This window comes from Pleuronectes platessa, chromosome 5 (genome assembly GCF_947347685.1).
Source record: "Pleuronectes platessa chromosome 5, fPlePla1.1, whole genome shotgun sequence".
Classification (NCBI taxonomy): Eukaryota; Metazoa; Chordata; class Actinopteri; order Pleuronectiformes; family Pleuronectidae; genus Pleuronectes; species Pleuronectes platessa.
The window spans coordinates 28,472,533-28,496,138 of NC_070630.1; the positions used below are offsets into that span (position 1 = coordinate 28,472,533).

Below are 23,606 nucleotides of genomic sequence, written 5' to 3' on the forward strand. Positions count from 1 at the left end.
AAAGTCTGATATATAAAATAAAAAACTCTGATTTAGTTAGGCTTTTTTTCGATTATTTATTCTTCAGATTTTGAGTTTACTGTCAAATTTTTGATAAAGTCAATTATTATTATGCAAAATTTCAAAAGTCCGACTTAATTCACTTAAAAAAAAATTATTATTGACTTTTCAACTTTATCCTTAATTTACTCTCGGTACGCAGATTTAAAATAGGTATCTCTGATTCATTCGATTTAAATCTGGAAATTTTGACATTATTCCAGAAATGTAAAATCAGCTGGGAAATCATCATCTTCTCATTAATTTTCCTCACGTCTGGCACGATTATATTTCCATACTTTTAGTCAGTTTACCTCTATTCTCACTGACCAGAAGTGACTCATGCTCCCGCTGGTGAGTAGCGTTTTTAACAAGGATCATTTGAACGCATCGTGGGGCTGTAGCCTACTTGCAGGCTGCTGGCGGGTTGGGCCTGAATCTAATGAATCTACAGGCACACGCACACGCACACACACAGTCTAATCTCCAGGAGCAGAGCCGGAAACCTGACTGTGAAGTACGTGGGGAAAGAAGTTCTGGTTCGGCTGCAGCTCTGCGCCTCCTCGGCTTCACCTCCCTCTCTGTCTCGCTGGTAAAAACACAGTGGGATAAAGTGATCGGAGTTGACAAGCCCGCTCTACTACTGTATCTACTCCCCCTTCCTCCTCCGCCTCCTCTTCTCCCGCTCCACACAACCAGGAAATCGTCGAGGTGTGCTTCTTCTTTATCCCGCTGCTGGCCGCCCCGTCTGCGGGTGTAGATGCCCTTTTCGCGTCGCCTTCCCCCCCCCCCGGTTGTTTTTCTCCTTTCGTCACCGTGCTGCTGTGACTTTTAAAGCCGGACCTCAGCACTGAAGTCAGACTAACTTGCCGACGAGGAGAGGGGCTCCACTCCGGCCGAACAATGAGGTGGGTACCGCGGCTGAAATCCCTTCACCTTCATTGTGTTTGCAGGCTGCGTGTCGTTGGTGTGTTTTTCGGTCAGTGGAGCTCCTCAGGGACTGACCCACTGATCTCCACTCACCGCCGTGTGTGGACTTTATTCACCACTTCACTAGTTTCCCACGCATAGAATCGCATTTCTCACACAGCAACAACTCCCGAGTTTCTGCCCGTTGTTGTGTATTGTTTCATCTGTCGTCCTTTTTGTGTGTTTCCACCTTTTAACAAACGTGATGGGTTGTGTATCAGAGTGTCTTAGTGACTCCATAAGTCCTACCTGCCCAAGTGTGTGGACAAAAATCAAATCCACAAGTTGGGGTAGTTCAGCAGGTCAGATGACAACAACATACTTTTGTTTCTGTTTCAAACGCACCATGTTGGCTCTTTTGTGTCGTTGCAGCAGCAGTTCACTATCCCTGTGGACCAGTTAAATCAACATTATGCAAAAATGATGCATCAACAACAGTATGCTTATAACTTTAGGTCAAAGGTGAGGAGGGTTTATGGCGCAGAGTCTTGCTCAAAGGCAATTCAGAGGGGTAGATTCTTCTTGCACAATAACCACTTGACCACCCTGCTGCCCCAAATACATGAGCTCATGGTGTCATGTCATGCATTTACATCCAGTCCATGAAACCGGTCCCCCCTCTTGGGGTTGTACCAGGAACAAAAAATTGCTCTGTGGAAAGCTTGTGTCCATGAATTCCACATCCTGTCACAGCCTGTGCAGTTGGTAATTACATGCTTTGAAGCCATGGCTGCTGCTCCTGGCTCAGGCAGCCTCTTTTTCTTCCTTATCCCCCCCCACACACACTCCTCTTTCACATTTCAAACAAGGGAGCGCTCCACTTGTCGTGTCAGGGACCAACTTTTGTCATTCCAAAGCCTGACATAATACAAGCTCAAATATGGAGATATGCAGAGCATGGTGGTGCAGGCCTGATAACCTGTGTGACTAGTTCTTTATCTTGAGCTCATTGCGTTGCCCTTTCTGTAACAATATATCTCAGCCCAGGCATATGGGTTGGTCCAGAGGTTGTATTTGTCGTGCACATATTTCTGCGTGGTAACTTTGATTAGAGCAGGAACAGGAGGGCCTCCAGCTTCCTGAAATCCTGCCACAGTCACAGTTGTCCACAAACATTCCCTGCTAATGACATCATTAATTAAGTTAATGCAATAATCAGCGTAGACCACTGTGTTAATATACTTAACATAATGCATAGGCACTTTCATATGGATTAAGGCTTGCAAAGTAGGAAATTATATTTTAAAATTCAGATACCTCTTGTGAAATAATAAAAAACATTAAATGTCATACAATTAGAAACAGTTTTAGTGTGTTTTCCTGTATTCAGAAACATTGCTAGACTGTGAGACTACATACACTGTGAGACTACACCAAAAACAAGCGATGTAAACGTCTAAGTTTACAGGATTTGTGTCTGTATATTTACATCTCAATGTGCCCCTGACTACGTTGACATAATATTTTGAGTATTGACCTTATTTCAAATGTGATTTACTTTCACATGTTACAGAGCATAGTCCGATATGATTCAATGTCAATATTACGTCCTAATACTTGTTTAAATTCAAACCCAGGTCCTGCGTCGTCAAACAGTTGTTAACTGCCATATGTCAAAATGTTACAATGTTTAGATGTATACATGTCTACAGGGTGGCTGTGGCTGAGGGGTAGAGTGGTCATCCTCTAACCCAGTGGATCCCAAACTTTTTACAGTCGCGTACCCCTTCAGACATTCAATCTCCAGCTACGTACCCCGCGCAGCACGTGCGATAGGAAACAAAAGATGTTGAGCTATGCAAAACCTAAATCAAATATTTCCCCTGCGTACCCCCTGAACCACTTTGCGTACCCCTGGGGGTACATGTACCCCAGTTTGGGAACCAATGCTCTAACCTGAAGGTTGGCAGTTCGATCCCCAGTCTGATCCATCTGCATGCCGAAGTGTCCTTGGGCAAGATGCTGAACCCTGAATGGCCCCCCATAGAATAACAAAGTGCTGCGAATAGATGCACTGTATGAATGGGTGTGTGAATGGGTGAATGTAAAAACTGTACTGTAAAGCGCTTTGAGTGGTCATCAAGATTAGAAAAGCACTTTATAAATACAAAACCATTTACCATTTACCATAATGTGACCATGGTTGAAATCCTCCACGTCCCTTTTATCTTAACCAAGGATGTTATGTTTTCATCTGCATTTGTCTGTTTTTTGTCTTAGTTAGCAGGATTACGCAAAAGCCCGTGGACAGAAACCACAAAACTTGGTAGAAAGATGCAATAAAGGTCAGGAAATAACCCATTTAATGTTGTAGTTTGTATGGATCTCCGTGAAAGAATTTGACATGTTTAGTGAACTGATAGCTATTAGTGTGGTATAGATCCACATAAAAATCTGGATCTAGTGACTTTAAATGGTTTTATAAGGAGACTTTGGTTTTGGCAGAGGTATACACTCAACTGAGTTCCCCTCTCATTTAATTATTGCTTAGTCCAGTTACGACCTAATTTTTGTAAGAAAAATACTGTTTACATGGCAGTCTCTTAATTTGACTATTGTCCTAATCGGTTTAATATCGGAATATGTTGTCCATGTAAACATGTCTATTGTAGTGTCTCACAGCTGTTTTTATGAAGCATCAATGGCAGCAGTTCTTACTCTAAATGGGTTTTCCCTCCACTGTGGCTCTATCAGTTGATGTCACCTTGTACAATAGGTGAGGACTGGAATGCAGCTCTTCTCAAGTTCATTGTCATTTCTCGCTGTGGAATGTAAATGTTGACACAGAAGTGCATTCAGTTGGTCTAAAGTTCTACACCTTGACCCAGTTGAGAAAATGGCTCGGTAAAGCGTCCTTGCTTTAAGCTGCCTTTCCATTAACAGTCAGCAGAAACCTTCCTCTCTTCCACTGTTACAGTATTTATGTCCACCGACCATTCTCCATGCACATCTGTTGGTTGATATCCTTTGGGTCATGAGACACACAAAGTGCAACCATCTGCATATATGATTCACTGCTGTCGTCAGAGAGGTGACTCCCGTCTCCCACTGTGACTCACTGACTGGGTCTGTGTGATTAAAAGGCCCGACCTGGGTGACACCAGCAGTGTCAGGGCCCAGAATTAAAGCAGATGACTCGAACATGCACACAAACATCTGCTTAACACACTTTTGGCAGTTGAACAAGTTCCCTGTGCTCAAGCCTGCCTGAAAGCGAAGTCAGATTTGGCTCCTTTGCCGTTCTCTGTACACTCTCACCAGGTTATTATTGATCAGCCTTAAAAGCAGTTAAATTACCTCCCCTCAGTCTGTTTTGTGTCTCCACTACAGCTTTTTTTCTGCCTTGGCAGCAACTGTGAAGGAATTCAGCCTTGATGGTGATCTTTGCAGTTTTACTCTCACGTCTTCCTCCTCTAATGTTATACTTCTTGACCTTTGTTCCAACAGGCCAGTGGCTGTTATTTAAAGAATTTTGAAATATTATTGCAAATGTCTTTGTAAGGATAACAAGATGAAACTCAATGGTGTTGCGATAGCTGCGCGTTCATGCTACGTTGTTGTGTAATGTTCTATACAGTGATGTCTAATTCTTCATGCCGCCACTTGTTCTTTTTATCCCTTTCACAATCTTTTTGTTTTCTTTTGAAGTCTGATATCAGCGAAGAAATTAAGTTGACTTTATGTGTTCAGTCACTGTGACTTCCAAAAGTGTTTATAATTTTTTTAAAACATTAAGCAGATAAATGCTCTGATCAGTTTGTACTTAAATGTTGACATTATTTGATTAGTGCAATGTTCTGATACCGATATGTAGACGATGGGTATTGAAGGATACCGATTATCAATCCGATACCAGTGCATTTAATAAGATAACGTATCCTAACAGGTGTATGCTGCTAACCCCTGAACTTGTTGGTAACTAGCAACACTAGTACCAACCCTCAAAACTGAGGTCCTGTGTATATTACATGTCACCATTTTACTTGTGGGACTGTCTTGTGTAAAATATTGCCATATTGCAGACATTTAAGCACTATCTGGCTAAAGCTAAAGTACCGGGGGTCACTTGTTCTTTGTCACGCTAACAAAAGTACTTGCCAGTGACAGTACAGGGCGCTAGTATCTAAGGCGTTTACAATACTGGCATCTGAACATTTCAGAATATAGTTCTATCATACAGACAAATCTGTGATTTACATTCTCTGTGTCTTGCAGACTTAACTTGAATACACAAGCATGTTTCGAATGGCTGAAATTAATCCAAACATTTTTTACTAGAGCCCGACTGATTTGTATTTTTGGGGGTTGATGCCAATACTGACATTATGGTCTGAAAATATCCAATATAAATTTTTGTAATGATTCCTAAGATTTTGTTACAAATACTTATGACAAAGAAATGTAATTAAGACTTGATGATTGTAGTTTAACCATACACTTAGTTATAGATAATAATCAGTAAAAATAAAACACAAATACAACCAAATACATATCTATATAAATATATTCTTCTATGCTACCTATGTCTGTGAAAGGCTCATGTTGACAAATTTTTATCAACAAACCCATAAATCGGTGAGGCTCTACTTCTCACTCTGAACATAAAAGCCTTTTTCTCATTTATTATTCGACCAAACCCTGCTTAAAGTCACACTAACCTCCGCACCTTGGGTTTGCTTGTGAGAACTCTTATCTCTAATGTATTAAGAGCAATGGCTTTATTTCATGCATCATAAAGAACATTGCCGTACAGTTGGTATGACAGTGTATCTAAATGATCACAGCCTATATGCTGCATCACACCACATGCTCTATTATTAAAGTGGTCTTGCCTTGATAATTTGTTTCCCACAACATCCAATTGTTGGATTAGACACTTTGCTACAGGAGTTGCTCCACATACAGATCCTCCTATTGTCTACTTGGTGACAAATCCAATTTTCTTTGTAGTTGATGTTTTCCCTCTTTAATTTTGCCTCTAGGTGGTTGTGTTCTCTCTGAATGGTATTGCTTTTTCTTTTAAATGTAACTTTTACCCTAACTCACATGTTGGATGTGTCTCACCCATATTAAGTAGCTGTTTGCAGAACTTGATGTTTTGAAACTTGAATGTTTAGTCACAGGAAGTTGAGTAAATAAGTATTGTGTAAACTGGTTGCAGTGAGTAATGTGGATATAATCTTCTATCAAAGTATATGCCATTTCATTAATATAATGTATACTCGCATTGCAAATAAATAAGTAATTTATCTGCCGAATATAATTCAAATGAATGAATCTGTGCTAATGCTCCTGGAGTCTAGAATGGGCCCAGAAGCTTTTCCTAACTTCTATTTTGAAGACACTCATATGATACCCCAGAGTAGAGCAGACACCAAGCGTAAACGTAGCAACAGTGATGCGTTTGGAAACTGTGTTGATCTAACGTCACTGTTTTTTTAGCCCTTGTCACCACAATCAAATCTGTAGACCTCTTGGTTTTTCCCTAAATAGAGTAAATGGTGTCACTGGGCAGAACATTGACTTTTGTGCATATGAATTGTTGAAAAATGTATGGCCATGTAGGTTTCTGGATTTGTTTGACTTCTCTTCTGGCAAAGACCGCACCGCCTCAGTGTGAGATTGAGCAGAGCTCTATGCTGGATGAAATAAGGTTATAAGCACATCTGCAGCCCCTGTGGTCTTTTCGGCTGTGACATCATCCCAGCTGATAGAGAGCCTGCCTCTAACATCACAGTGAAACTCAAGCTTGTTGTGGGGAGAAGTGATGTCATGATACAAGTATATTGTATGGTCAGCACGACTAACAGGCACAAATATGCATTGGGTTCATCAATGGGGTCCTCTGCCTAATGGAGCATAATGGACGCCAGTCAGTATTAAAGCTGCTTAATGCTGTCGGCGATCTTAAACTTCCCAATTGTTCACCTACTCAGATCTTAACTTCACTTATCTGGAATGATGTTGATTGCTGATACACAAAGACTGTATGAGATAAAACAATCTTGGAAGAAACTCAGTAACTGCTTTACTAGTCTGCTGACATAATTTTGTTACCCTGCCCATTCATTATCATTAGGCTGCACTTATACTGTGGGTTGTAATGAAGGATGTTATTGCTCAGGGGACTTTGACCAGACATAGACTAAATGTTTATTACAAAACGGAGAACGACAGGCTTGAAAGAAGAACCTATTTTGAGCTTTTCTGTTGGCGACTGAGCCACTTCCGGCATGGGTGATACTTTTTTGCATCAATAGCGATGCACATAAGCTTGTTTACAGAAGCATTATTTGTCCTGGATGCTCCATGAAGCTCACAGTATTTACTATTCTATCGATTCGGAGTCTGGTCCATTTGATTGGTGTTAGTTTAATTTGGGACTGATTATAGGTTTAATAATAGTAATAACTTAATATAGCGCCTTTTAAAAACAGCATTGAGTTATCTTAGGAGGACTGTGTTTTTGGTAGAGACAGCTATGCTCACCGTTCAGTCATGGGTGTAAACTGGCCATAGTGTTTTTTGTGCTGCTTTGTTTGAACACACGTTTCATTCAGTAACAGAACAACCTTTAATTGGTTGGTTTAAATTTACAGCAATGTGGAAAGGTTTTCAGCAATACAATTGAGGTGAGGATTCTTTAAAAAGATGCCATTGACAAGATTTCACTGCCTCTGGGAATGTGAAAAGATTCAACGGTTTTGGCAAACTGTATGCGATGGGGTTGGTGAGATAATTAAACAGAAAATACAGCCTAATCCAATATTATGTTTATTGGGTTATATTCCTGAATCACTAAGACCACATAAGAACACTGTACATTTTCTGCTTATGTTGGGCCGGAAGGCTGTTATGACCAAATGGGTAGGAGATGAACCTCCTTCAATACATCTATGGAAGTCTCTGATGTTAGATTATATTTCTCTGGAAAGACTAAGATTTCGTATCAACGGTCAGAATGACCTTTTTACAGCTAAGTTTGATAAAGTGGTGAGGTACCTGGGAGCTCAGACTGCAACTGCCTGAAATGTAAGACCTAATTAGGACTTTTGAGATCATTGATGTAGATGTATTTTGGATTTGCTACATATTTCATATATTCTGTATGTACTGTGCTGGACTGTTATAATTTCTGAAAATGTTCAATAAAAAGAATGTTGAAAAAAAAAAAAAAAAGATGCCATTAATTGTAACCTTCATACAAAATGCTAGCCTGGATGCCAGACGAACTTAGCCCCGCCCACAACATTTTAGGTCGGGCGGTTCGGTCTGGAGTCGCTCCGTTGGGAAAAAATTATGCCCGACCGGGCCAATCAGATTGTCAGGGCGGGCTTTATACGATGATTGACAGATGATCAACTGTAACGTAATCAACCACGTCATCAAAGTGCCCTTGGGTTGAATTCGTTTTCAACAAACATGCCTGCCGCTGGAGAGCTGAGATGTGTAGATGCTGCCATTGAGTCTGTTTTAGAAGACATCGACAGCGCATTCATTTTGAAAGAGGAACACAGAACGTGGAGGCGACGCCAAAGCACCGCGCTAATCCCTATCGCCCCGGCGCTTGGCTGTTCACAACGGACACTGAAGCGACGCTGAACCGCCGGGCAGCGCTAATAATATCACCCGTTGATCCAGTAGATCGCTGCACGGCTTTGTGCCGGTCACACCGGAGGCTGAAGCACCGCGCTGCGCCAAGGCTGCCTCGCGGTGCTTCAGCCTCCGGTGTGACTGGCACAAAGTTTTAACATGGGAGTGGATGGGAGCCAGCTGTTATTTAAGGCTTGGCGCTGCGCTGAAGCGTCCGGTGTGAACCCGGCGTTAAGCCTGAAACATGCTTCTGCGACTGCGTCTGCGTCTTTTCACGCCGCTGTGGCGCAAGACTCGTTGTCATTCATGCTTCCCCAACCGTTGCGCGTCTTACAAAGCAATTCCGCGCCAGAACACTAGGCGGAGTAATGCTTTTCGTCGAAGACGACCTGAGAGACGCCTTCTTTGTGGGTGTGGCAATCGTTGTTGACTGTTTATTTACCTTCTACCAGTCGTGTTCTCCATTACAAACACACGGTGAACCATGGCAGAGAGTGTATTCACGATTCCAACCGAACAACAATTGATTGAGATGGAGCTGCTGGACATTGAAGAGCAACTTCTTATAATTAGTCATCAGGAAAAGCGACTGGAGAGGAGACGGAGCCATCTCAGTGTCCTTGTACTCGGACATCGACGGGTTGTAAAGGTGCTCATATTTTCGGACCTCTTCCGACAGGAGTTCTTCCCGGTTGTCCATTCTTCTTTTTAAAATCTTCCGTTGTTTCTGCCTGTATTATGGGGCATGAAACCGGAAATGCAGCTCCAGAAGGGATGTTGAGCAGACCAATCACAGCCTTGCGGGCTGAGTGAGCTTGCGGAGCTTTGCCGTAAATTTTAGAAAAGTGGGGCGACGCCCGTCAGCACGTAAGAAGGGATACATAAGCACGTAAGGGACCCGGAAGGGCTCTTGCGCTTACGTGAAAACGCAGACTGCGTCTTTTCACGCCGCTGTGGCGCAAGACTCGTTGTCATTCATGCTTCCCCAACCGTTGCGCGTCTTACAAAGCAATTCCGCGCCAGAACACTAGGCGGAGTAATGCTTTTTGTCGAAGACGACCTGAGAGAGGCCTTCTTTCTTCTTCATCGATTGTTTATTTACATAGCTACTGCGGCTTCTTGTAGCCTTTTTCAGGCCGACAAATACGCCAGTCAGTGACGGGTTATACAAGTGGACATACTTTCGGATCTCTTCTGCCAAACGCTCTTCTATTTGGTCCATAAGCACGTAAGGGACCCGGAAGGGCTCTTGCGCTTACGGGCCCGTGAAAACGCAGAAGCATGTTTCAGGCTTAAGTAAATAACTCACAATGCGTTGCTTAGCATACGTCACATACTACGTTGCTCTGATTGGTTGTAGGTCTATCCAATTGAGCGAAGAAGAATTTTACTTCCTGGTCAGTTGAAACACGCCCCATAATCACAGCCCAATGGAGCGGTCTCAGACTCACATTCTGACTAGAATTGTGAGTCTGACAACGTCAGGCTAACAAAATGCAGTTTCCACAAATAAACCTTTGGTCCCACCATCTTTGCCTTTTTGAAATGGCATCAATTCTCCATGGTGCACTTGCACACAGTTTTGCAAAGTGCTTGGCAGCTGGGTTGTTCAAGTTATCGTGGGGAACTTGCCACAGTTGTTCCATGTTTAGTCTGTCTCACTGACTATGTTTAGATGGACACCAATATTTCGATCTTATTCTGAATAAGACATTATTTTGATTACATTCATTACATTCAGTTGCTAATAGAATATCCCATTCATATATTCTCCCATTCATGTTGATTTGACAAAATGCTGGGGAAAGATTTAGTGTCCTTTTAATGCAATTAAGACATATAAATGTCTTCAAAATGCGAAAAGATTGGAATACTCCAGATGTCTTAAGCTCATTATTGCTTATTCTGAGTATGACCTTATTTGTGTTAAGATAATCAGAAAATGCTGTTTACTTAAGTATCTTATTCAGCCGACTGTCTTAATCAGGATACTATTGGAATATTGATCAGGGCTCTGTGAAGGGATCGGTTGCAGGATTTCTCTTCTTGTCTTTTGAAGATGGTATCAGTATTGATAGGCGTGTGTTCGCTCTATGTAATTAGCATACCACCACGCCTCTATTTCTCCATAAAAGGACATCCGTTTGTCATGAAGGGAGCGGTGTGCTGAACAGTGGAAGTTATAAGGGAGAAAAAGTATTTCACAGCAAACATTTGTGTTGGAGGGGGAAGCCACAAAAGGAACACTTGAATTTTGACATTATTTGATTAGTGCAATGTTCTTGACGATGTTAAAAAAAAGCATGAAGCCTCGGTTGCAATAACTGAGATGTGGCATGCTGTGTCCTGCCCAGTGCTGAGCACCAGAGCTGTGGACATGTTTCCATTCCTAGATGCGAAGCGGTCCGGTCGTCCTATGTCTCTGTCAGAGTCTGCTTCCTCCTCCCTCCCTCTCTGACCTGCGCTCAGTTTACACTTTAACAATCAACACCATTAATGATTACAATGATTAGGACCAACCCAGTCAGGACATCAGGGTTAAAGTGACGGGAGACGATCCCACATCATCGATTGACACATGTGATATAAGTTTGTGTATGGGGAAAGACAGACACGAGGAGGGACACACACACACTTCTGTCCCAGTAGTGGTGTTTTTTCTTGTGTGGAGCTTGGTGATGAACAAAGGACTAAGATACCAGTGCTTCAATTTGACTGCTAATTAGCCAAAATACATAAACAAGTCTAGTTAGCTTGTGTTTTGCTAATGTACAAGCATGAGCTACTAATGTAAAAAGTTATGACTCACAGGTTTAGGGGGGACACTACAGGCGAATACAGTCAATTATAGGCCAATATACAATTTAATGAAATGCAAAACTGTTACTTTTCAGTATGAACAATCTTATATAATTTATTATAAACTAAATATACAATCTCAACTGGTATAGTTGAAGAAAGTTCAAAATATGTCCATACACTGTGAAGGTCAAAGTCTACACACTCGTGTCTCAATGTCAAAGAGAAGCAGGAAATGTAATATCGTTGTTGTCGCCTCCTTCCTTCTCTCTGACTTAATTTTGACTCAGCTTCAGGCCCAGATTTGAGTGAAGACGTTCTTTCTTCATTGCAAAGGAAAAGAGACGGTGTACAAGTCAGGGCAGCTGAGAGTTTTTCTCTGAGGATTGCTCTTCACGCCTGCCTCCTTCTTGGCTCAATTTGAGGAGGATGTGCTTCAACCTGTAAAAGGAATTGAGCACAGTGAGGAGGACAGAGGTGAGATGGTTCCAAATATGGACATTGTATGTGCCAGTCGTATGCCCCCCCCCTCCCGCATATAAACACACAGTCTCTCACACAAAACACCCCTACTCTGCCTCAGAAACAGGAAGGAATTAATCTGTGCTCTTCAAGTGGTCAACAAGATGAAAGTTTGTCTATTCAACTTTTCCACAATGCTCAATAAACGGTGGTGGGCAAAGGATGAGTCAGCGCTCAAAGAATGCTGAGGGGTTTTCTTTTGTGAAGGGGCTTCAGCTGCAGACGTCTACAAAATATTGAGAGGAAGAGTTTAAACATAGCTGAGATAGCGTGGACGGCTGTTTTCTGTGTGGCTGACTCACGAAGGAAGAAAGCAGTAGCCTACAGCGCGTGTGTGCGTGCGTGTGTGTGTGTGTAAGAGTTAGTAAGTGAGAATTTGTGTACTTTTAGCAGCATGCTAGGACCTGTGTGACAAGGAACAGGCATGAGAAAAAGGACAAAGAAAGGGGGTAACGGCACCAGAGGTCTAACAGACATATTTTTCTAGTCCTCTCTTTTAGTTTTTTCAGTACATACTTTATTAAAACGACAGAATGATTATAGGGAGCTAGGCTTACTTTCTTTGCCTTTAGACCTTTTCTATATGAAGTCAAAACTAAATGAAGTGCATTTTCTTATAATTTCCTTTTTTAGGGCATCACACCTTTTGTCAAATGTTAGATATTTCAGCAAAGATAAGTCATATCTTTCAAATAAGACAACTGCGACTGAAAAATAATTTGTAATTATATTGCTTCACCTCGTATTTAAAAAAAACAAAAAAAACAATCTTAGTCAAAATGGAAAATACTCGGGAGCATTCAGATGAGGGGCGTTACACCTCTTTTTCATCCGGAGATATTTTTTTCTGTTTGTTTTAGTTTCACTTCTGTCACGTGGTAGGAAATTTACCAACACACCCACCACCTTAGAGTGAATCTCTCACTCTGACCTTTGCGTTCTCACATATTGCCCCTCCGGAGAATGTCCGGAGGTTCCTTAAGTTCAGAGCATGTGTGACAGCAGCTTAAAGGGATAGTTTTCCGAAAAACGGACATGCACTCATCATCTACTCACCCCTATGCCGATGGAGGGGTGGGTGAAGTGTTTGAGTCCATTAAACACTTCTTGACTCTCAGGGGTAAATTTGTAGATTTTGGCAGCGGAATCCAATACAATTAAAGTAACTGTTGACATAAAACGCATTACATGTCTCAATACAGCTCGTGAGGTGCCATCCAAGTGTCTGCAAGCGCAGATGTTCATATTTGACTCGAAACAAGTTCATATACACGGTGACACTTAGGCTAAAAACAAGGTGTAAATGAAGTTGTTGGATTTTGCTGGATCAACACTTAACCCACCCCTCTATTGGCATAGTGGTGAGAAAATAATGAGTGAATTTTCATTTTTTGGTGTACTATCCCTAAGTTAGTCATGGAGAGACATTCGCATTTATCGGGCTTGCCTTCAGTTTTAAGCTTTGACCTCCTTCTGCTTTAGTCAAGCTACATATTAACATTTATGGGGCAACTGTCACAACAGTTTAAAAAGTGTATCTTGCACCTACTGATGCAGTCAGTGATGGTCATTGAATACTGAAGTGAAAAAGCAACGGTTTTCATGAGATGAATGTGCTTAATAGAGGATGATTTCAGTGTCATGCTGGCCACCATGTTCACCATGTACATGACCAAAGGGTGGTTTGAGGACACTGTACTGTCAGAGGACCAGGCCCAGCATCAACAGGCTATTGTGTGTTTGCTCCCCATGTTCGAGTCAGCATCACAGGTCAAGACCCCCCCCCATCAGGACCGCAGTTCAGTGATTTTCAATGGGGGAGCAGTATGCCATCGTTTCCTTTTTTTGTCCTGCAAACCCTCACAAGTAAGAAGCTTCCATGAAACCCTTATTTCAAAGGATAATTGAAAAGAAAAATGTGCTACACTTAAATGACAGTGCAGCTGGAGTTTCAGGCTATTGTGTACAGAGAGGAGCATTCGCATACTAGCGCATGCTGAGTTTTCTCATGTGGCTTCTTTGCAAATGTAGTTACACTTCCCTTTCCACTTCTGTCTCAGTTGTGTCTCTGGAACGTGGCGCTCCTAGCTCAGTTTCGGGTCAACCACTCAGCTGCTGTGGTGGAAAGAGAAAGTTTCTCAGAGTTAATGTTTCCACCTTAAAGTCACAAACAGATGTTCCTTAGATTTTCTCAAATAAAGAGCGAGAACTACATGTATAATTAACTTTTTGTGTATGTATGTATATATATATATACATATGTGTGATATGCGGTTTCTATTTTTATCAGGCCATAAACAAGAAAGAGGAAGTGGTTAAGTGACTTATCGTCACTGTCTGGTTCTGTCGCCATGTTTTACAGCAGTGAAAGAGGGAAATGACTGATTCATTGTTTGCTCATTTAAGGTGCAGCATGACTACTTTAGATTTACAAGTTGGAATGTGATATCAGAATTTCATTTCTGATATCAATTCTCATAACTGTGGAAGAGAAAACATTGTTTTGTTGATGAGGGGTAAAGCTGCGCAGCCCTGTTTGCATTGCATTAGCTTGTCAGATGTTACTGCCACAGGTCTCATTTTCTTTGCTGCACATTTACCACAGAGACACATATTTCCCAAGGCAGGATTAACTCAAAAAGCCAGAACATCATAAAAAAATTATGGTTGGCTGTAGTTTTTAGGCCGGAAAAAGTTTTAATATAGTGGTTTAATAAGCTCTAGCAGGAGGATTAATCCCGATGAATAAGGAGAGAGATGGCGAGCCAGAGACTATGGATGGATACCACCAAGATCCATACAAATCTTCTACTTGGTTAAATTACGTGAGGGTCAGGTAAGAGGAGGAGGAGGGAAGAGACTTAGCCACTGGGCCTGACTGTACTTGCCAACACATTTGGGGGAGAAGCTCTGAGAGCACAGCCTTATACAGACATTTCCATGAGAGCATGTGCCCCCGCCATGCACTGCAGTTTCCTGTTAACTCCTCCCTGACCAAAGCACCACACAGGGGTTATGGAACTTAGACTGCTGCAGTAAATACTAGTGAAAACAGCCTGAAATCTGATTTTAAAGTGTGTTTCTAGATATAAATGTTTTCATACAAACCTGTTGGTCATTCTCATGTTGCAGTCATTACTCTGAGGAATTTTAAAGGTTCGTGGCTCAAATCCGACTCAAAGCATCAGCCAGTGACCTATTTTTGCGTAAGTGAAAACCTCTTAAGTTAACTGGTCACTTAAATAGCTCAGCATCACAGCTATAGAATCAGTGTCCTCTGTAGTGGACTGGTGGTCTTTGTCCGATGAGGGACAGGATTATATATATATAACCGCGCCTACCGCTGCTCAACGCGATGCAGACAAACCCAGCCAATGCTCTTCTGCAGCCTGTTATTCCCAGTGGGCCAAGTCAGCACTTGGACATGCGTTCTGGCAGGTTGACAGGTGTGCGGCTATGCGCGACTCCCCCACCTATGTGCGCGTGTGCTGCACGCTTTTAGAGTTTCAGTGTCTGTAGTTCCATCAATAATGCATTTGCTCACTCTCAGTCTCACTCCTGAGCCCCCACTTTTTCTTCCATTAAATATGCATCCGTTTCCCAGTCCGGAGTCTCTGTCCCCTCCCAGTTCCCATAAGCCCTCTCTGACCCGCGCATCAGCAGCATGTATGATGCGTAGAACGTTGCAGTAGGTAGGATCCATCCAGTCATTGGTCCTTGGTGATGTTGAGCTGTTTGAAGATTCCAGTGAGCAGGTCCATAAATGTTGAAGGCTTTAAGGTCACAATGAAGGCTCTGACCTTTTCCAGTGTGTCATCTCCCCCTTGTAAAATACTTACTGTTATTTGCAAAATGTTACTTAGTTAGTAATGTTTGACCCAAATATATTTGTAATGGTCAAAACAGATATTGGGGAGTAAAGAATTTCTAATATCGATATATCAGCTGAATTATAATGTTAAAAATAATTGACTTGATTCTAAGACGTAAATTATCTTATACTTATAACAAAGAAATGTAATTGAGGCTTCATATTTTGCATAAACTTTATCATTATTACTATAAATAAATAGAAAACATAAATACAACTTATTTTGAAATAAGGAAATAAACTTAAATGCAAATTTTACTTCATTGATTTTTCTTGGAAATAAAAAAACTTATATTGGCAAACATTAAAATTGATACCAACATGTCTGTAAAAGGCTCATATCCGCCAACTGATGAATTGGTCAGGTTCTATTCATGAGTTATCTGTGGGAAGGGAACAACAGCTGCAGCCTTTGTTCCTTTTCGTCTAAGCTCAAATAATAAAACCAGAATGGTATATTATTTAGCAGATTTTCCAGGTAACATAAAGAGTGGTAAATGGTTGAATAACAAATTTTCTTGGAAAAAGCAGACATGAATTAAGTCTAATGCTGAGTTGTCTTACTTTAACCATTATTTCCCCACATTGTTCTTGTGCGTTTTTGTTTATATTAGAGATTTTGTTTCACTCAGCACATTTATATTGTTCAAACATCATCTGAAATTACATGCAGGTTTCTCAAATGATAGATTTTCTTCCTGAAGGTATTAATTCCCATTAGAAATATTCTAAGATGGACCATTCTAAAAAGGTCAGACACACAAATTACTTGGAATCTAAACTGTACAAGTAGTGGCAGCCATATGTAAAAGTGAAAGTTACTTTGAACAAAATGGACAAACATCCACCGCGGGCACAATTGTAAGACATGTGCCAAATAACACAAACGCAGGAAGGTGTTTGAAGTTCATATGATATGTTTTTGTGATCAGATGTGTTGTGAAATTATAAACCACACATAGCTGTGACACATACAGATTACATGCTTAACGCTGCTCACTGTTTATACCAGGCTGAAGTCAAGCCACACATCCCAAACACCTCATCACTCATCAGATCATATGGTTCATCATTATTTTCTCCTTTCTTCCATTTAGTCTTGTTGTCAGCAGTGAAGAAAAAATAGCATTTCCAGTTAACATACACTTCATTTAAATGTTATCAAAAATATAGACTGTGTGTACTGTTGAGGCTGAGGCAGCCCTTATTAGGCAGCGCCTGCAGCCGGAAGTAGGTTGTGGCTTCGGTGCTGTGTCACAGGAAGTAGCAGATTGTATCATGGGCTGGACAGATGGAGGGAGAGGGGGAAGAGATGGATTAGGGGACTGTAGGGAGAGCGTGGGGTGGGTGGTGAAATGGTTAAAAAAAATTGGAACTGACACTTAGCCTCCTTTTGTTCTGTGTCCTCTTTCCCCCTATACTTACACTTAATTGTATTCATAAGACCCTTTTTTTTTCTTTTTTCTCCATGTTGATTTCTTTTGTAGCAGGTGGGACTGAATTAACCATTTCTTGATATATTTTTAAGTATGGATCGGTACTAGGATATGGATTAAGCATATTGTGGAAGCTGTATGGATACATAAATATGGGTGGGAGAAAATACCGATATATCAATTTATCATTATCTTGTAGTGTTGTATGGTTATTTTAACTTGTGATGATGGCACATGTTACAGAGGCGCTGAGATAAGACTTTCTGTACTTCATTCATTGTTTGACGTAAGAATTTTGAAAATTGACACTAAAGTTTAGCCAATAAATGAACAAAGCCTTTAGGGTCATTTTGTATTCTTTAGTTTGGCAGATATCGTTATGTATCTTGTTGGATGGTCTTGTGTCTTGTCGTTATCGCGGGCTATATTACATTCAACATGTAAACACCAGGAACTTGCTAATGTTTATGTGTTACTTATTTTTTGTTCTTTTCTTAACCGTACAAAAATACATACAAAACACTTGCAGAGAGCACATACATAAGACAATCTAAATGTTGTCAAGGATAATAAAGGGGATATACAATAGTCAGTGCCTCAAGGTATCTAAGTTAACCAAATGCAAAATATGTGAGTCAATACCAAGAAAAACGCACTTATGATTACAAAGCTTGAATCAGAATAACGAGAATTTAAATGGTAATGGTAAATGGTTTTGTATTTATACAGCGCTTTTCTAGTCTTGATGACCACTCAAAGCGCTTTACAGTACAGTTTTTACATTCACCCATTCACACACCCATTCATACAGTGCATCTATTTGCAGCACTTTGTTATTCTACGGGGGGCCATTCGGGGTTCAGCATCTTGCCCATGGACACTTCGGCATGCAGATAGGTCAGACTGGGGATCGAACTGCCAACCTTCAGGTTGGAGGACGACCACTCTAACCCTCAGCCACGGCCGCCGAACATGTAGGTTCCTTCTTAAAAGCATTTGTGATTTACCACGGTGCCTGCAAAGAACTATAAATAAAAATGTTTTCTCTCTGATCTCAAAGCATATTTGGCTGCTTTGTTTAAATGTTTTCAGTGTGTGGAGGTGGAGGTGGAGGTCGATGTAGAGCAGGTGGAAGATTCCAGAGCCTCTGTGCCTCTTTTGCAGAGTTTGCCACTACTTCCTGTCTTTGTCGGCCTCCATTGTTGTCTCGCCTCCCATTTTGTTTGCCAATTGTTCTTCTTGTCTCTTCTTAAATCAAGACTTTTTGCGGTTCCTCCTCTCCCCCCCCCCGTCATGTTTGGTTCTACCCTTGCAGCTGCAGTTCAAACTACACATACCATCATTTGATTTCACTTTTTCATACTGAAAAAATTATGATATTAAGTTGTGGTTGCACAACAGTACCTTGTTTCTAAGTTTTGTAAATGCTGGTTTAACATATTTAGTTTGTTATATGATATGTCATTTGACATTAAATGACATAAACCTTATTAGGGAGATTAAAAAATATATACCAATTTCAAAACACACAGCGGAACTTAGGCAATACAATAAAAAACAAACATGTACACAAACATATATATAAATGACTCATAAAGTGACTTAGTTGTTATGCAATTTCAAACCACCAGATTTTTTCCCCCTAAAAGACGGTTTCTAATAGGCTACTAAAACCAGGGTTCGTATGGTCATGGAAAACCAGGGAAAGTCATGGAATTTTAAAATGTGTTTTTCAAGGCCTGGAAAAGTCATGGAAAAAAAGAATCTCCCAAAAGTTTTGGAAAAGTCATTGAAATTTATAAGTTAAGTAAATTTAAGTTTTGAATAACTCATATGCTTTTAAAGAAATACGCTCTAAATATAAGCAGGCATACTTGGGTTTGTGTCATTTAAGGTATACTGTATGCCTTCGAATTCTAATTGTTAGTTTAAATACTACATTTTGTCACTTTCGCGTATACGCCGAGATTTCACAAAATGTTGGGTCATGGAAATTTGGTTTAAAGTTATTGAAAAGTCATGGAAATCCATTGGTCAAAATGTGTATGAACCCTGTAAGACTCCAAGCTGAGAGAACCATGCATGTGGTGGAAGTAAATCAATAGATTTCCACTCTCTAAAAAAAGTCTTCTGATCCAACATATTTGCCAAGTGAATCTGGTCCACTAGAAGCGTAGGGAGGTTGCCTAGAGGGGGTCCCTGAGGACATATAGACTAGGCGTGTAGTGAAAAACAACAAGAAGGGAAACATTTTATATTTGTGCAGAGGTGTAAAATTGGATTAATCAGAATTGAAGTTAAAGAACATTACTTGACACTACTCATCAGAGAGGGTAATACCAATGAGGATCTGTGAATCTCTGCTAATTATCTGGGCTGTCACCGAAAAGATGTGCTTAATCTCCGTGGGAAAGGCCTCAAAGACTTCTCAATTGTGCATTTGTCGAGTCTGCAGCTTGCAGTCAGTACCACAAAACTTTGTGGTTTCATTTTTGTGGCTATACGCTCATCCTGCAGTTGTGAGCACTCTGTGCTCTGAGATGAACGCTTTACCTAAAAGCCTTCTAATGGCTTCAAGTCAGAGTTGTTTTGTCTTGTGTAGGCTCGGACATCTCTTAAAGCCTTTATATACACAATGAGAGTTGTTTTGGCCAAAGAATGTAAAGCTTGCCTGCCAGTGCATTTTTCTTTTCAAATAAAAATCTCCTTATCACTTGCTGCATGTCCCACAATTGTATTTAGTCTTGTTCTTTCTTGCCTCTTCTCTTCCAGTGAGTCAAGTATTTGCCAGGCTCGGGCCACTGTGATGATCTATGACGATGGCAACAAGAAGTGGCTGCCGGCTGGTGCTGGAACCCAGACCTTCAGCAGAGTCCAGATCTATCACAACCCCTCGACCAATGCCTTCAGGATAGTGGGACGCAAGATGCAGACTGACCAGCAGGTACATCTGCCTGAAGTGGGCATGCCATGTATGTCTGACAAACTTTGTGTGTTTGGGGCGTGTGTGTCTGAGTGACTTTGCCTCGCAAAGTGTGAGGTTGTGGTTGTCTGTGTCTTAATCATCTGTCTCCATTATACAGCCTGTGGGTGTATGAGTAAGCATGTAAGTGTTAGATGCTCTATCTTTGTATGTTCCCATTCATTCACATTATCTGTCCCCTAACTATGCCTAAACCATGAATCCTTCTCTGGGAAATCAACAACAATGTTGAAATATATCTCTCAATGAAAAACTGTTCTAATGTTTTCTGTATAATCCAACTGACAACCAAACAGGGACGAAAACATAATGTCCATGGCGGAGGTAATTCATTGTAAAGTCAGGAGAATAAGAAGTGTTGAGGCGTTCTGTTTCTTTTGTCTCTCGCTTGTTCAAACCTCTCAACCTGACAGCACACTTGTTTGGTTTTGTCAGAGCTGTCTTTTACTTCCTGTGGGTTTTGTGCTTTGCGGAAAGGAGAACCTATAAAGAACGATTCTACAGAAGTTTCAGAGGAAACTGAAAGTCAAAATTAAGTTGTTTACTATCATACGTTTGTAGCTACAGTACATTACAGTCATTCAGCCAAAACCTGGTTTCATACAATTCGGCTGTGTGCCCATTTACTTCACGGGAAAGAAAAAACTAGATTACTATCATCTGAAGGGAAGTTTTGATTGAGATTTGGTGCTGGTCTGAGGGGGGAGTTTGTTTAAGGGTCATTCTGAGTCAAATCATCACACTTGTGTTTGGTTCCATCACACAATACATTTTTCATGCTGGTTTGGAACAAAAGAAACTTATGGAATATAAATTTCATGTCGTGGCAAATGTGGGCTTTTTGTTGATTCTTTGGTCATTTCACTGTAATTTGACCGATCATATCTCCCTTAATACAGGTCACAGAGAAATTGTTGGCATATCGTAAAAAAGCTCTCCTCCAGCTCCACGTTAAAGGCACCAGTATGTTATCCACAATACAAAAACAATAATATTTTAGGTGTTTGTTAATTGCAAAAATATATATTTTGAATGGTTACATTTTCACCAATGTTTGTTTATAATGTCATTAAGACCTACAGAAAGTTTGGTCTTTGGTTTTGAGTTGTTGATGAGATTAACTGATGCCTGTATCTCCCTAATAAGAAATTTCCTTTCAATAGTTTTCTCAGGTAACTTAATCTTCATGTCATATTTCATTGAGAACTATGAGGGTGCGAAACAACAGTATGTTGACTTGACACGGAAAGACATATAAAAAAAAAATAATTAAAAAAAGTAAAAGAGAAATAGAGGAAGAGGAAGAGTACACCTAGTGTACTCTTCCTCTATTTTTCAGAAGCTTCAAAATATCAAGATAACATTTTGACTCATGTTGCCAAGTCACATAACAGCTGATTGGCTGTACTGTTCCTTGAATTAGCCCTGGTTTTAAGGCTACAAACACAAAACACACTATCATGTACATACAGATATTATTTTGGCAAAGCGAGTTGTTCCTTTTAGAGAAGCAGAACAAATGTGCCTTATTGATGTTATCACCAGCTTATGACTCAGCAGCTATCAGCAGATAAAGGTGGGCAGCTCCTAACTGAAAGCGTTGGGTAAACTGAGTTTAGCTGGGTCTATTCTTGACAACGCCCCTGCTCTCCCTGCTGCCTCTGCATCTCTCTCGCCTTCTTTAAACATTGACGACATTGAAAGTGTTCCCTAGAGACAGGTCTTAAAGTGGCTGATGTTTCCTGTGCGATAGTTAGCCTGTTAAGCCATTTCCTGTGACAATTTAGGGTGAAGCCTGATACCAATAAGGGCTCTCTATTTGTGTGCGGCGGAGACATGCGGCTCAGTTTAGGATGCTGGTGGATGAGAGCATGAGAGAGAATATATGGCGGCGGTATTTTCACCCTACTTTGATTTTCTGCTCGGTTGTCTGCTTATAGAGTCAGTTTTTGCTTATGATGTTTGTCTCTTTAATTTCGTTTATTTATCCTTCTTTGACTGGATGATTAAACTCTACTGAAATTTATATTTGGAAGCGGGGCGTTAAGGTTTTTCTGCTGCCATTTAGTTGTTTTTTTTTATGTTGCTTTCGTTCACTTAAATTTTTTTTACAAGCTCCTCCTTTTCTGTCATCATAAATGTGCTATCGGTCCCAACCTCAGCACCGCTCCTGTCGCCGCTCTTAGGCCTTGACAGGACTGTGGAGACTTAATGACTATCACTGACCGACCAGGCAGCCGACCTCGCTACCCTCTGCTTTCAGTGCATGTTGCATGCCCTGATATACGCCCTAACAGGGTCTCCTCTCCTCCTGTCTGCTCTCTGGAATCCAGAGGCTGTTAAACAAATAGTGAAACGGTGTGTCAGCACATTCAGGCTACACTCAAATCCAGATTTTTTTTTCTCTTGTTGCTGGTTCATGGGCTTCACGCCACCTGCTGGGTGGAATATAAACCAGGAAAATCCAACCAAAATAAAGCAGATGCTCTTATTTTATGCACAAGCAGGGAGGTGGGTTTGTGCATTGTTGTTTTTTTGTATTTCCAGTTTTAGGAGTGAGGGATCCACCTGTTAGAAGCTTTCCTTTTTTTGATGGATAGTTATTTCAAACTTCTCACCAACAGTAGATTGTGTTTAAGTATTTCCATTTTCATCTTTAGAAATGACATTATTATTGACAATAAGCCACAGAATATCCAACTTTGCTAGCCAACTAAACCAAAATGACCTCCGTATTGATGAACTGTCCTCTTCCTTTCCCCAGGTGGTTATAAACTGTCCAATCGTGAAAGGTCTCAAGTATAACCAGGCCACACCCAACTTCCACCAGTGGCGGGATGCCCGGCAGGTGTGGGGGCTCAACTTCGGCAGCAAGGAGGATGCTGCTCTATTTGCTAACGGCATGGCTCACGCTCTGGAGGTGCTCACCTCCATGGCAGATGCAGGTAAACACGCAAATGTCACACCAACATCCGTAGCCATGTCACATTTTCCTTTTTGCTTACCACTGATTTGGTCTTATTCATGATGGATATTTGATTTCATGCACAACTTAATAACGTTTTGGAATATCAGTCACCGAAGCACTAAATTTAAACAAATATGAAGAATGCAACTACTTTGCGTCAATGTGAAAATTTGGTTTTCTCTCGCAATTTGGCTTTAAATAGAACTGTGCGCTGGAAAGTATTAAACGGTTTAGTACAGGAGTGGTTCCCCATTTATCCATTGTTCTATGAAGTTTCAGGTTGATTCGAATTTCCCATTCGGATCTGTACTCTGAAAGGTATTGAGTACCTATACTTTTCTAAGGTTTTTACTCCTTTCCTGTGTCGGTGGTGGAGAGAAATCCTCAACAGCAGATAGCGGCTGATGTCATGACTTCCAATGTTGA

General features: G+C 40.9%; 1 protein-coding gene across 4 annotated transcripts in view; it reads left to right on the forward strand.

The window, feature by feature from the left end:
* Positions 1-447: 447 nt before the first annotated feature.
* The window catches only part of vaspb (vasodilator stimulated phosphoprotein b), a 31,979-nt gene continuing 8,820 nt past the window's right edge, over positions 448-23,606 (forward strand). Inside the window, exons 1-4 of one of the 4 annotated variants that reach the window (XM_053423612.1) lie at positions 448-947; positions 18,056-18,203; positions 20,002-20,173; positions 22,977-23,157. In XM_053423612.1, coding sequence (XP_053279587.1) covers positions 20,036-20,173; positions 22,977-23,157 — 319 coding nt within the window. In that variant the 5' untranslated portion in view covers positions 448-947; positions 18,056-18,203; positions 20,002-20,035. The remainder of the gene's footprint in view (positions 948-18,055; positions 18,204-20,001; positions 20,174-22,976; positions 23,158-23,606) is intronic. The other 3 variants (XM_053423611.1, XM_053423610.1, XM_053423613.1) reach the window with 3 other exon arrangements.